Source organism: Chrysemys picta, chromosome 4 (genome assembly GCF_011386835.1).
Source record: "Chrysemys picta bellii isolate R12L10 chromosome 4, ASM1138683v2, whole genome shotgun sequence".
In the NCBI taxonomy this organism is placed as follows: Eukaryota; Metazoa; Chordata; order Testudines; family Emydidae; genus Chrysemys; species Chrysemys picta.
The window spans coordinates 83,353,275-83,366,303 of NC_088794.1; the positions used below are offsets into that span (position 1 = coordinate 83,353,275).

A 13,029-nucleotide genomic window follows, 5' to 3' on the forward strand; every position below is an offset into this window, starting at 1 on the left:
ACACCAAGTAGCTGATGCATCCAGTTATGGCCTAACTGCTCCCTTTTGCAAACACCTTCATATGCCCTTAAAAAATCTGGGACCAATGGGTTTTGTGAATACAAATTTTAGCACTTGTGTGTGCACTGGTGTCAGAATAATGAAAAGATGTGCACAGGTATTTAGCAAGGATATTTAGCAAGTGTTTGCATCTGTAAATTGCAGACACATGTAAGTGCATATGTACTTTGGCATATGTACAAGCAGAGGCTGGGTAGGTGCCCAACTGGAAATTTGCCTTAAAAGGGTTTGAAAAAAAAATTTGAAACTGATTTATGATGGATGCTACAGGCCACTGTAATACTCACAAAGTGACAAATTTGTAATTCTTGTGTTATTTTTTATAATATTGACAGACTTTTCAAAAATGTCAGCCGATTGGAAGTGATTTTATTGGGAAACGATCCCACATTATTGTCCCTGCCTAACTGTCCTCTAGACAAGGTGGGGTCTGCACACATTAGGTATTGAGAATTCAGGGCTCAAAACAACATTTACAAAGGAATCAAGAGTCTGGCAGATGTAAAATATCCCCTAAAACAGAGTGAATTTGTTACAAGTGTTTCCCTTTCTTCCCCAGCTCCCATGCCCATCTTAGTTTTTCTCTTTACTAACTTAAATGAATATGAGAGTGTATTTGCTCCCATATTTTCCTCAAGTACATCTGTAAAGGTCTCCATCCCTCGCTTTATTAGCTAAAATGAGTAAGCAAAAGCTCGCGGCGGATACGACAGGCTTCAGAATCCAGCGATTCCATTTGCTCGTATTCCTCCTCTGGTTGCTCCATCTGTCCTGTTGCTGGGGAAGACCACACATCTAGCCCATGTTCAAGAGAGATGTTATGGAGCACACAGCAGGCCAGAATGATGTGGCTGGACTTCTCTGGAGAATACTGCAGGGTGCCTTTGGATCCATCCAGGCAACGGAACCGGGATCGAATGGTCCTGAATGTCTGCTCAATGACACTGTGAGTGGCAGAATGTGCCATGTTATAACGGTATTCTGCGGTGGTCTCAGGGATATGCAGAGGGGTCATCAGCCATGTGCGGAGAAAAAAGGAGCTGTCACCTATCAAAGGAAAAAATGAGAGAGCTCACAAACCAGTAGAAACAGCAAAGATTTCTGCTCTTTATCCTCAACTGGGGGGAAATAAATTTGGGCACCTGTTTGTAGCCAGTTTCCTTGCACCATAGGTACAGACTGACTTAACTGACTATCAACACAGAATATGGGAGAATCCAGGTAAGAGTGACAAGAATTTAATTAGATTTGCAAATGAGACTAACAAGGAGAAAAATCAAAATATTCCATTTCACAAGACTAAATTCTGTAAAAGTGTGGGAAGGGAGTTTTAGGAGAGTCCAATTAATAAACATAGGCAATGAAATTCAGACATTTGAACCAGGCCCAAGTGTAGAATACAGGGTTTGTGCAATTCAGTCTAGAAAAAAGAGGGTAATGAGAACAAGGACAAAGCAGAAAAGTGGATGTATACAACCTCAGTAATCATACTGTATGAAACGCAGAGCAGGAAATCACTGCTCTTCCAGTACTATGTGAGCCAAGAAGAGCCCACCTTGACTCTCAGATCCCAGGATGAGGTTGCATGACTGCAGTTAGAAAAAGTATTTTCATTTGTAAACTGTCAGTTGGTTTAGAGTCAGAGAGGTGATAACAATGGAATCCGGGGGGACATTTTTACAAAGTTACTGTCTGAGTAGAACCACATTTTAAACCCTCCCTCACATACATTTTCCATGGAACATGATCCTAAATCACTTTTATCTGATATTTACATTTGGGTAGATGTGCATTTATATAGATTTTGTAAGACAAGTTAGAAATAATTAATGTCTTATTTGCCAGTGGGACCAAGAATGACTTATATGAACCCAATCTGGTTGTATTAAAAAAGCAAATATGTCAGGGATTTTCATGCCAGGAGTCTGTTTTGCTGCCTTTGAGTCAATCAAAAAGCAGCCAAAGTGCAACAGACTCTTAGAGGAGACAACAACTGGAATTAACTTACCAAGTAGCCAGCCATCTTTGTGCAATCCAGCTTCAAATTGGCTATTAAGAGCTGCCTGCTGCAGCACAGTGCAGTCCAGCAGGCTGCCTGGCCAGTGCGTCTCTGCACTCAGCAGTGCTCCTCTAGCATCACACACCATTAGGCAGTTTAAAGAATGCAGACCCTTTCGATTCACATAGGATAGGTCCTCGGCATTGGGTGCTTTGATTGTCACGTGGGTGCAGTCAATTACCCCTAGCACTCCAGGCATCCCTGCCAGCCCATAGAAGTCATCCTTCAGACTCTGCACAGAGGCTTCATCCTCTGGAAAATGAATGAATTGTGAGGCTCTCTCCACCAGTGCTTCAGTGACATTGGCAACACAGCGGCTCATAGAGGCCTGGCTGATGCCAATGGCATCCCCCATGCGAGTCTGGAAGGAGCCAGAAGTGTAGAAACCTAATGCTGCAAGAATCTGTGTCTCTGGACTGATGGCTCTGGACCGCTGTGTAGGGCGAGAGAGGCTGGCTCCCAGCAAATCCACTAGATAGTAAATGAATTGTCGGGGGAAGCCATACATGGACACCAGGTACTCATCGGTGACATCCTCCAGCTTGAAGCGATCTAGCGTCCGGTGTCCTCGGCCATAGAGCAAGAGGTCACAATCAAGAATCGCAATAGGAACAGCCATATTCAAAGCGTGGGCGAGTTCTTGGAGCAGTTCTTGCTGCAGATCTTTTCCCAATGCTGTCACCTGCATTGAAGTGAATTGGATGGAAACTCAGAACTCAGTTAAAGAAGTTCAGCCTTTCAGCTCTATTGCCCTCTTCATTCTACACAGGTTACATAACAGCAGAGTAAGAAACACACACCTCAGAGAAATTAGTAAAGATAATCTCTTTGTTTTTCAAAAATAAAAAACGTTTTGTTTTTTTTTTAATGTTGGGGTCAATTTTAGTGGCAGATGAAAGATGCCCAGGAAATTGAAGCAGTCAGTCCACAGTATGTGCGCAACAGCTGCTGAGCTTCCCTACAGACCCATCAGTGTCTCAGCCCTTAACAAAAGGGACTTTCTGCAGGAATGAGAAGGGAGTTCAATCTCTTTGGGTCTTCTGCTGCAAATGCCAAAAATGAGGCAAGTAATGGCAGTAGTTGCTGTCAAATTCTTAGTGGAAAGTTGTTAAAATCACAACAAACTAATCTCACATACATAGTACAATTTTCAGTCACTACCAGGTTAGGCCATATTCAGACTAGCAATCTGAAACTACATAATTGACAGGCAACTACCTTATTTCTGCTGTGTCACTGAACTAGTTACGCAAGTTGGATGAGTCTGTTGTTTCTTTCTGAACTAATGTGCTTGTGCATAACCTAAACTGGCTGTATCAGGCATGCAGTTTATGTGGATTATTAGAACAACAAAATCCAAGAGCTGCTATCACCAGAAACTTGGGAGAAATAAAACCTGCCCTTCAAATTCAAAGTCACAAGTCTCAGAGTGTGATACTATGGGTGTGTGTGGGAGTCCCCTTTGACTATGCCAGATCACATCAGAAGCTACAGCCTACAGTGGGAACATTAAATACTAGATATATGCAAATAGATGTATGTATATGACACATGGGCAGCCAGATGAACTTCACTGTTGGATAGCACCAGGATTTCCAAAGAGACCAATGGCAAATGTAGTTGATATTCTATCATATATACCCCGCGGTTTAAAACATACCCACTAGCCAGAGACCAACATGAAAGTTAAAGGTCCTCTGGAAGTGCTGAGGCAGATGAGAAATCCAGTGCACCACACACACTCCTGTGGACTTACTGCATGCAGAAGCAGCAGAAGCAACAGAAAGAGTCCATCCTCCACTGTTAATGGGGCAAAGGACAGGAGATAGTTTTCTCCTTTCCCCTCCCCATCTTGGAACATGGGAATTGCCAGACCCACTCAAACCAATAGTCCATCTAGTGTGCTATCCTATCTGGCCAGTTTCAGATGGTTCAGAGAACTATGTTAAGCCTCCCATAATGGAGAACTAAACACTACCGTGCCCACTAAGGAAGTTTCTTCCTGGCTTTAGTCAGTTAGTTATTGCTTTAATCTCCTGAATCATGAATTCATTTTTACTTTACAAGATGTGTTCTCAATATGGTCATGAATACACAAATTAAATGTGAAACAGCTAAGGCTCCTTCCTTTGGGTGGGAGGAGGAAGTGAGCAGATTCCACTCAGGGATCAACTATAATAATATCCATGTTAGTGTAAAACATGACTGTCTTTTAGTGTAGCTGGAACCTAATTTATTTTAACCATGTTTCCAAAACATGCTACAGTTTAACTCTGTCCAAGAGCATGACACAGTTCAGTGCCAGGGATAGGGTCCCATCTATGTTAGAAGACAAAACTGGTTTTAACAGTTAGGAAACTAATGTGTTAGAACCAGGTCCCCTGATATGGATGCCCTTGTGGTGTAGTTAATCCTCTAACAGCTGCCTCCAGAGGCCCCTCATGTTACCAGGAGATTGGTGGATGGATAAAATACAGAGGGCTGGTGAATGAGGAGGTAGATGGGGAGGGCAGAGAGAGAACCAGGGGGAGATGGGGAGGGCAGGGAGAGGGCTAGGGGATGAAGAGGGAGAAGGGGAGGGCCGGAGGGAAGGCAGGGTAGATGGGGAGGGCAGGGAAAGGGCCGGGGGATAGGGGAGCCGGAAGGGGGAGGTGGGGTAGATGGGGAGGAGAGGGAAGAGCCGGAGGGGGGCGGGGTAAGTGGAGAGGGCCGGGGGAGATGGGGAGGAGAGGGGAGAGCCGGAGGGGGGCGGGGTAAGTGGAGAGGGCCGGGGGAGATGGGGAGGAGAGGGGAGAGCCGGAGGGGGGCGGGGAGGGGGCCGGGGAGATGGGGAGGAGAGGGGAGAGCCGGAGGGGGGCGGGGAGAGGGCCGGGGAGATGGGGAGGAGAGGGGAGAGCCGGAGGGGGGCGGGGAGAGGGCCGGGGAGATGGGGAGGAGAGGGGAGAGCCGGAGGGGGGCGGGGAGAGGGCCGGGAGAGATGGGGAGGAGAGGGGAGAGCCGGAGGGGGGTGGGGAGAGGGCCGGGGAGATGGGGAGGACCTGGGGATTGTTAGTGGGGGAAGGACCCGACTCAGCTGGGCTAAGAGTAGGGGGCGGACCGCCCAAGCTCTGCCACCCTCCCCCGGCCTGGCCCGGGATTTACCCCGCGCTGCAGGGGATGGTGTCCCCCCGCCCGGCTCTGTCAGGCGCGCGGAGCCCGTGCCCGGATCCTCTCCCGCGAGTCCCGCCGCCCCGCACAGCGCAGGGGCTGCCCGTTCCCAGCAGCAGATTCCCCACGAAGCCGGGCTTCCCTCACTCCCGACCTGGATCCTCCCAGGCCGCGCCCCCCACACCTACCAGCACCGGCCGCAGCGCCCCAGCCCAGTCGGGAGCGGGGAGGGGCTGTCCCGGCTTCGTGCGGAAAGTGCCGCGGCGGATGCGCAGGCTGCGCCCCTCCCCCGGCCGGAGCGGATGAAAACAAACAGCGGCGATGGCGGCGGCTGCGGCGAGGGGGAGCCTGGGACCCTAGGAGACCAGGACACCCCCCAGCCCGGGACGCGGACACCGGGGATCCCGGGCTCGGACAGTGGGGCCCCAGGGCACTAAGATCCCCCAGACCCTCGGGCGTGTAGCGCCCCGCAGCAGGGCCCGAGTTCCCCTAGGCACGGCTGGGCCCGAGAGCCGGGACCCCTCGCTGGGCGGGTATCGGCCCCCAGGCACCAGCGCTCCCGGCGCTAAAAGGCCGAGGCAGCCCCTCTCGTGCCGGGGGCGGGGACCAAGAGCCCCCCGGATTGAGCCCCTCCCCGGGCCGGGCACCGAGGCTGGCTCTGCTCACTGGCAGTGAGAGCACCCGCGCTGAGGGGGCCCTGCTGGGCACAGGCGCTCTGCAGTGAGATCGGGACGAAGAGTTCACGGGTCCGGCTGCCAGGAGACTTCTGGAGCCCCGTACCTAGAGCTGGACCCCGAGGAGAGACCTTGGGCTGGGCATCGAGACTGGGACCAAACCCTGCCAGCTCAGAAGATTCCACTGGCTGAGAATTGAGGAGATCCTATAACTGAGATACCACCTGGTCCCCTGGCCCAACAAGAAGACCAGTGAAGATCCCTGAGGTCTAGATGGGTTTGGCCATGCAGAGAGACTAGGCTCAGCCAGCCCCGGTCCCCCGGCATGAGACCCAGAGCAATCACCTCTGCCTCCTCCCTGCAGGTATGGTGTGAATGGAGGAAAGTACAAAAGGTAGACCCGGTGGCCCACACTCCCACTGCACCCAGTCTGCGTGGCATTTCTGACTGGGGTGTCTGTCCATTCTGAGCTTGGCATTCCATGTACTGCGGCAGGGATCCTGGTGTGGGACCTCGGACTAGTTTTTGGATGGGGATGGAGGGAGAACAAGGTCTCCTTCAACTCATGAAGATTTTGATTCAGAATTTTCTTTATTACATAGTGTTATAAGTGAGTCTTCATGTGTTGAAAATAATTTTGCAGAAACATCTTTATGTACTTACACTTTAAAGTGATGAAAAGACTTCAGAACATAAAGATTTTAGCATAAAGCCCTAACTGATTTAAATCAATAGTCTAGTCTTGAGACAGCAATGCTATAGTTGTGGTATGAGATAGCACTTCCATTCTTAAATCTCTTTTCAGTTGCTTATTAACATGCTTAAACTGTGTGCTATTTGGGGTGAAACTTATGCTTGGTCACTCCAAAGTGACGTTTTTGGTAAATTTGTTAACTCAGTGGCAGCTGAACAGATTTATGGAAAGGTGGAGAAACTGTCAGATGCTTTTTGTTTACTTGAATGATTAACTTGCCAGAGCCTGAATGTTGACACTGCAGTCAAACAGCCCCTTAGCAGGGTGATCCTGAGTCAGGTGATATGGGCCAGCTGAGGAAGTGAAGAGCAGGTGGGCGGGCAAACTTTTTGGCTTGAGGGCCCCATCGGGTTTCATAAATTGTATGGACGGCCAGTTAGGAGGTGGGGGCTGGGCCATGACCTCTTCCCCTATCTGCCCCCCCCCGGAACTCCTGCCCCATCCAACCCCCCCCTGTTCCCTGACGGTCCCTCTGGGACCCCATCCACACATCCCCGCTCCCTGTCCCCTGACTGCCCCCGGACTCCTGCTGCCCCATCCAACCCCTCCTCTCATTCCTGATGGCCCCCAGGGACTTCTGCCCCATCCAACCACCCCTTCTCCCTGTCCCATGACTGCCTCTGGAACCCCTTCCCCTGACTGCCCCCTGCCACCCCATCCAACCCCCCTCCTTCCTGACTGCCCCCTGGGACTCCTGCCCCCATTCAACCCCCTGTTTTCCCCCCCGACCATCATCCACACCCCCTCCCCCTGACCACCATCCCAAACTCTCCTGCCCTCTATCCAACCCCCCCTGTTCCCTGCCCCCTTACCGCGCTGCCTGGAACACCGGTGGCTGGTAGTGCTACAGTCATGCCTCCCAGCTGCAGCTGGGCCTCACTGCCACCGCCACCAGCACAGAGCACCGGGTCAGGCCGGGCTCTGCAGCTGCGCTGCCCCAGGAGCTCACAGCCCCACCACCCAGAGCATTGCGCCGGCGGCGGAGCGAGCAGGCTGAGGCTGCAGGCAAGGGGGGACAGCAGGGGAGGGGCCAGGAGCTTGGGGGCCAGGCAGGATGGTCCTGTGGGCCATAGTTTGCCCACCCCGGTGTAGACATATGCTCAGAGGTCTGGGAGATCAACTTATTGGGGCAGGTCTATATAACTATAATAGTTCAGGGCTTTTATGTGGGCTCCATTTCTGCAGTGGTAACCCTTCTTGCCTCTTCTGTATGCCTTTAAGATGTCAACTAGTCCCATAGTGTAACAAACTTGAATAGTGGGTATTGCAAGTGTAAATGCTGGAGAGCCGAACTGAGTTCCAGTTGTAGGGCAGTGCAGGCTAAGAGTGCAAAAGTTTGTAAAGAGGCCTGCCTACCTACCTTTTATTTCTTACCCATTTAGCTATAGTAATTCTCATTATACACCAGGCTTTAAAACTCCTTTTCTGTTTACTTTCTTTATATGAGCCTCAACCATAAATGAGACTTTATTCTGCAAAATGTTGCCCATGCAGTTCAACAGTGCTCCCTGTAGTCACCCCTTCTACATTAACGTGCAGCCACCTTACACACAGACTGCAGGTATCAGCATGCAACCAGGCTGCTCAAATCAAAATAGAGCATGGTATGCTGGGACTTACTGTATAAGTTTCCGTGGGAAGGCTGCTGCAGTCTGTTCCATCACAAACATTGGGTGCAGCAGTCAGGCTCTTGTCAGGTTGCCAGCATGGCTCTTGGTCGAACAGAGTTTAGGCAACTCCGACATATATATGAAAAAGTGTTTAGATGCCAAACTATTGGGTAGGTCCTAATATTGTTTTAACTCTACCCGTCTCATTAGTGCCTCATTAGAAAGGGCATGGCTTTAGCTAGAGAAGCAGGGCGTGGAGCTTGTCCTTTGAACACCTGCTTTTGACATCCATTGTTTGGAGGCAAGGAGGAAAAGACTTGAATTACCACAACTGCATGAACATGGATATTGGAAGGAGGGGCAGACAAGCCATTCACAGGTAAAAGCATATGGTATAAACACTAGTTATATCATTGCTGCTCATATTGGGTTAAAAGACAGTGAGGGCAGATATACACTTAAAATGCTGCATTGGTGCAGCTGGACCGATCCAGCACTTAAGTGAAGATACTCCTATGCCGACGGCAGAGCTTCTCCTGTCAGTGTAGTTAATCCACCTCCGTGAGAAGCTCTGCCGCCGACATATTGCTGTCTACACCGGGGGTTAGGTCAGTATAACTACATCGCTCAGAGGTGTGGATTTTTCACACCCCTGAGCAATGTAGTTACACCGATATAAGTCTATAGTGTAGTCCTAGCCTAAGGTATTTGATTGGCAGGGGATGACCTGGCTTTGGGGATTTGTAATCGAATTTGGAACCTTTCACTTGTAGGTCTCTGGTTCAAGTGTGGCTCTGGTCAGTAGTACCAAAAGGTACCACTATCGGTTGGCTGTTTAGTAGCCTGAGTGAAGTTAATTGGTGGTCTCACTCCTAGCACAATAGCTGACCCTATTGCAAAACCTATTATAATAGGCACTTAACTGGGAAGCCTTGTGGGCATTTGAATGAAAGGGGTTAAGAACTGAAAGGGCACGGTGGAGCCAGCCTTCCTTTCCACTTTTAGAGGGGTTCCCTTCAGGTCCAGTTAGGCACTTTGGTGGTAGCCAGTGTGAGGAAGTAAGATAACTTCTGTGACTAAACAGATGACTTCAGTCTCTAGCACTGTCTCTCTGGCACTTTTTACGAGCAGGGAAATTCATTTTAGAAATGGAACAGAGTTACTCATCTTATAACAAAGCCTCAGCAGGCATGAGCTAATGGTCAGGTGCTCCCATTCATACGTGGAGACATGCTAATCATCAAATTACATGCTTTAGACTTGCCAGGACCCAAGTTCTGGGATCAGTGTTTCCCCTGAAGTTATAATTTCCTAACATGGAGCATTGTCCTGTGCTCCTTGCTCCACTTTAGGTGCTGGTGACATCAACTGTTGCCAAGAGAACAGGATCCTGCACTCAGTACTTGGCAAGTAAGTAAAGGAGGAATGGCTTTTCAAGTGTTTTGTGAGTGACACACACACACTGTGACTAACTTGGAATCTTAATTAGGATTCTTTCTGTGAGGTTTTACTGCTTATTAAGGTAGATGAAAAGGGGCATCTGCTGGAGGAAGAGGCTATCGGGAATTTGATAGTATCCTTTTTGAAACTAATAACTGCAAAATAGTAAAAACAAGGAAGTGCTTTATTTACATGGTGTCGTGAAGGCATATGGCAGTTTTTATTACTAGAGCCCCTTACATCCCTCAGGCAGGATGAACTAAAAAGTAGCAGAAGTCAAGGGAGCTGAATTAGATTAGATGTGGGGAGCTAGATAGACATAAATTATTGTTGTGTGGAACAGAATGAAAAATGTGTGAAATCTACAACAGACCATTTCAGAAAATGTGAAATTGGATGGGAGCTAATTACATTTAGCTAACTATCCGTGCCGGTGGGTGGGGGGCAGTTTAATTAATGCTGACGTATCTCTCTGTTTAAACCGAGTAATTCAAACTATTTGCTATGGGGCATAATCTAAGTGCAAGTTGCCCAAATGAGTTTGTTTTAAAGAAGTTTGTCACTGGAAAAATAAAGTGAAGAGTTTGCAGGAAAGTTCAGAGCACAGTTGGACTTTATATCTGAAAATCTGAATATTTGTAGAGGCTCCAATTCAGCCAGCTTTGAGCCATGAATCCCTGGCCCTTCAGGTCAGTGCAGCTCCTGATTCACTCCTAAGAACAATTCAGAGACCTGCTCTCCCTTCTCAGTTAATAGAGCACTGAAAAGAAGTTGAGTGACCAAACATGATCACACATTCATGGATAACATATCTGCATACCATATAGATGCTGTGTTGCTGGGTCTTACAGCTTTGTTTACAGAAAGTTTTACCAGCTATATCGTTCTAGTTATATTGGCATAAATCCTATGTGGACACTTATTCCAGTATAAGGGTGGATTTTTTTGTTTTTCAGTTTAGCTTAAAACACTTCCCAAGCTAAACCAAAAAAGACCCTCTTCTACTGGAATAAGAGTGTCTACACAGGCCGAATAATCATATCTGTTTAGGTTCTTTCTCTGGGTAGGCATGGCCTGACTTTATATAGTGGCTAGATTTTGGGATGATCACACAGTGAAGTGGTGACCCACACACACACTGTTACTATTGTTGGCAGCTGGGTTTAGCAGGTTCCGTATATAACTGTCAGTTCTGTCCTTTCACAGGTAACAATGACACTACACCTCAACCCAAACTGAGCAAAGGAATTGGTCTTTACTTTGCTCTTAACCATCCTCAGAAGATGATATTTGAGACTGAGTCTCAAGGTTAGGAAAACAACAGAATAAACAGATTAACATTCAGTTTTCAAACACCCATGTAATAAAGGGGGAGTTGGTAGTGATTCCTGTGTTAGGTTACCAAGCACTTTCTATTACAAAGGATTATTGGGACCTTTTTCTAGAAGCTCATTGTTTCTAGTAGATCTTTGATATTTGGCAGGGGAAATTCCCTCTGGCTACAGAAGTGCCTTTATCCCATGAGATTCTATTCAGATTTGGCTGAGCTATAAAGTATTTAAAATTGCCATTTCCTTTCTCTCACTTGTGTTCGTTAGGAAAATTTTGCATGTCAAAAATCACAACGTGTTCTGAGGCCAGGGTCACGCTGCTGTTGTAGCAGCAGCACACACTGCATCAGGGATGATACAAACGTTCTAGCATCAGAAGGTTCCCTCCCTCCCCAGTAGGGGGTTCTTTATGTATTATGAGAGCTATCAGACAGGGATACTTCCCACCTCAAAAGTATTTCAGAAGAGCCCCTCATTTCACTCTGCCTTCAAGACCAATCTGTCTACTTTCTCTTGGTTATTTATAAAGGTGCTTCTCATCTTGATAATCTGAGTGTCACCATCCTTCTTGCTGAGCAAAGACTTCTTACTCAGAGCCAATTTACACTGCTCTTTAGTTGGCCAGAGAGGTCACTCCTGAGTTATGCTGAGCATTCCTGTTCCCTCCCCCAGGGGCTTTTTGTGGTCTTTCTGAAACACTCCCAATTCCTACCAGAACAAGAGAGCTCTGCAAATGGGGACATGGCTTTGGTAATCATTGGTTCCTATATCAGTCTCATGTCTAGGGACCAGAAAGGATTTGGCTCAGATGCCAGGTTTCCTTTCACAGCCTCCCTTGCACTACAGGGACTGGGTTCCACGCCCAGCTTGACTGGGTCAGAGGGGATAGGGGAGTCTAGTTCTTCTGGTAGTGGAGTTAGTCACTTCTGACAGGATAGGTCACTTCTCTCTAGTTAATGCTAACTGATTTACACCAATTGTTTTCATATGAGATCATTAAGTGTTATAAGAAAAGTGCCAGGCTCGAGGGACAATGTGAATACAAATCTGACCTTCCTTTTCCTCTCTGGTCATTCGTAGACAGTTCTCTTCCCTCTATATTGCAGAGTAAGGTCTGTAGCTGTACTGCAGTAGGCATACCCATGCTAGCTTTAATCTAGTTCACACAGGTAACAATGGCAGTGAAGATGTGGCATGGGCTTTGGTGTGGGCTAATGCCTGATTACAAGACAGCTGGGGACCCTGGGTACATACTCAAGTTCCTAGCCCACACTGGGGTCCATGCCACAATGTCTTCAGTGCTAATATTGCCTGTTCTAGCCACTTTTAAGCTTGCACAGGTATACCTACCCACACTACAACTACAACCTAAATTGCAAGGTAGGCTTATATTAAGTCAGTGCTGACCTGCTGCCCCAACATGGGGCAGTGTAGTACTGTACTGTTGGAGTGGCCTCTTTTCAAATGATGTTTGCAGAGCACTAACTAAAATACATGCTTACTGTCCTTATTCAGTTGAGATGTAAGATGAAGGTTCTGGCCACTTTTGGTCATTAAGATCATACAGCACTTCCTGGGTGAGCAGGATGGTTATCCTCTGTGCCCTAATCAAACTTTAATTTGTGTTATGACATTCTTTCCCCCCAAGTAGTTTCAATCAGATAATATTCTTCTGGTGCTAAATTTTTGTGCAGTGTTGCTGTGTGCTCTTAAACTGCCCATGCTTCCCAACCCAGCAGTAGCTGCATTTCAGTGATTAGCAAGGTGGTCCATAAATATTATTTGTATGATCAGCTCTTTCTGGATAAGAGAGGCTTCAGAAATGCAAGTATATTTTATAGCAGTCATACTTTGCACTTTTTCAGAGTTCTAAGCCCAAAGCAGTTTTTAAACCTCTTCCTCTCTGGTGTGGCATTTGTACAGCCCATCACACAAGGAAACTTGGGACTCGTGG

At 47.8% G+C, this 13,029-nt stretch overlaps 2 protein-coding genes across 25 annotated transcripts in view; one reads left to right on the top strand and one right to left on the bottom strand.

Moving 5' to 3' along the window:
• Window positions 1-358: 358 nt before the first annotated feature.
• HARBI1 (harbinger transposase derived 1) lies at window positions 359-5,586 on the bottom strand. Of its 3 annotated transcripts, none has more exons than XM_042849233.2 (3): window positions 5,455-5,586; window positions 2,069-2,801; window positions 359-1,107 (listed from the first exon to the last, which is right to left on the bottom strand). In XM_042849233.2, exons 2-3 carry the CDS (start codon window positions 2,736-2,738, stop codon window positions 731-733), a joined length of 1,047 nt encoding a protein of 348 aa, XP_042705167.1. In that variant the 5' UTR covers window positions 2,739-2,801; window positions 5,455-5,586; the 3' UTR covers window positions 359-730. The 3 variants fall into 3 exon arrangements, with proteins under 3 accessions (XP_042705167.1, XP_042705166.1, XP_005302323.1); XM_042849232.2 differs by lacking the exon at window positions 5,455-5,586 and adding an exon at window positions 5,261-5,448 and having other exon boundaries at window positions 2,069-2,880; XM_005302266.5 differs by lacking the exon at window positions 5,455-5,586 and adding an exon at window positions 5,261-5,428.
• A 239-nt stretch (window positions 5,587-5,825) lies between these two features.
• The window catches only part of ATG13 (autophagy related 13), a 47,857-nt gene continuing 40,653 nt past the window's right edge, over window positions 5,826-13,029 (top strand). For 17 of the 22 annotated variants that reach the window (XM_065595137.1, XM_042849221.2, XM_065595141.1 and 14 more), the window contains exon 1: window positions 5,826-6,304. The gene's annotated coding sequence lies outside the window, so the exon portion shown is untranslated. Of the gene's footprint in view, window positions 6,305-8,514; window positions 8,684-9,656; window positions 9,715-13,029 lie in introns of those variants that run through there. The other 5 variants (XM_065595151.1, XM_065595153.1, XM_065595154.1 and 2 more) reach the window with 4 other exon arrangements.

Excerpts from the sequence above, each read along its gene's own strand:
- HARBI1 (XM_042849232.2), bottom strand. The coding sequence starts at position 2,807 with ATGCAGGTGACAGCATTGGGAAAAGATCTGCAGCAAGAACTGCTCCAA. Across the intron at positions 1,108-2,068 it reads CAAAGATGGCTGGCTACTTG|GTGACAGCTCCTTTTTTCTC; the intron begins GTAAGTTAATTC and ends TTCCTTTGATAG.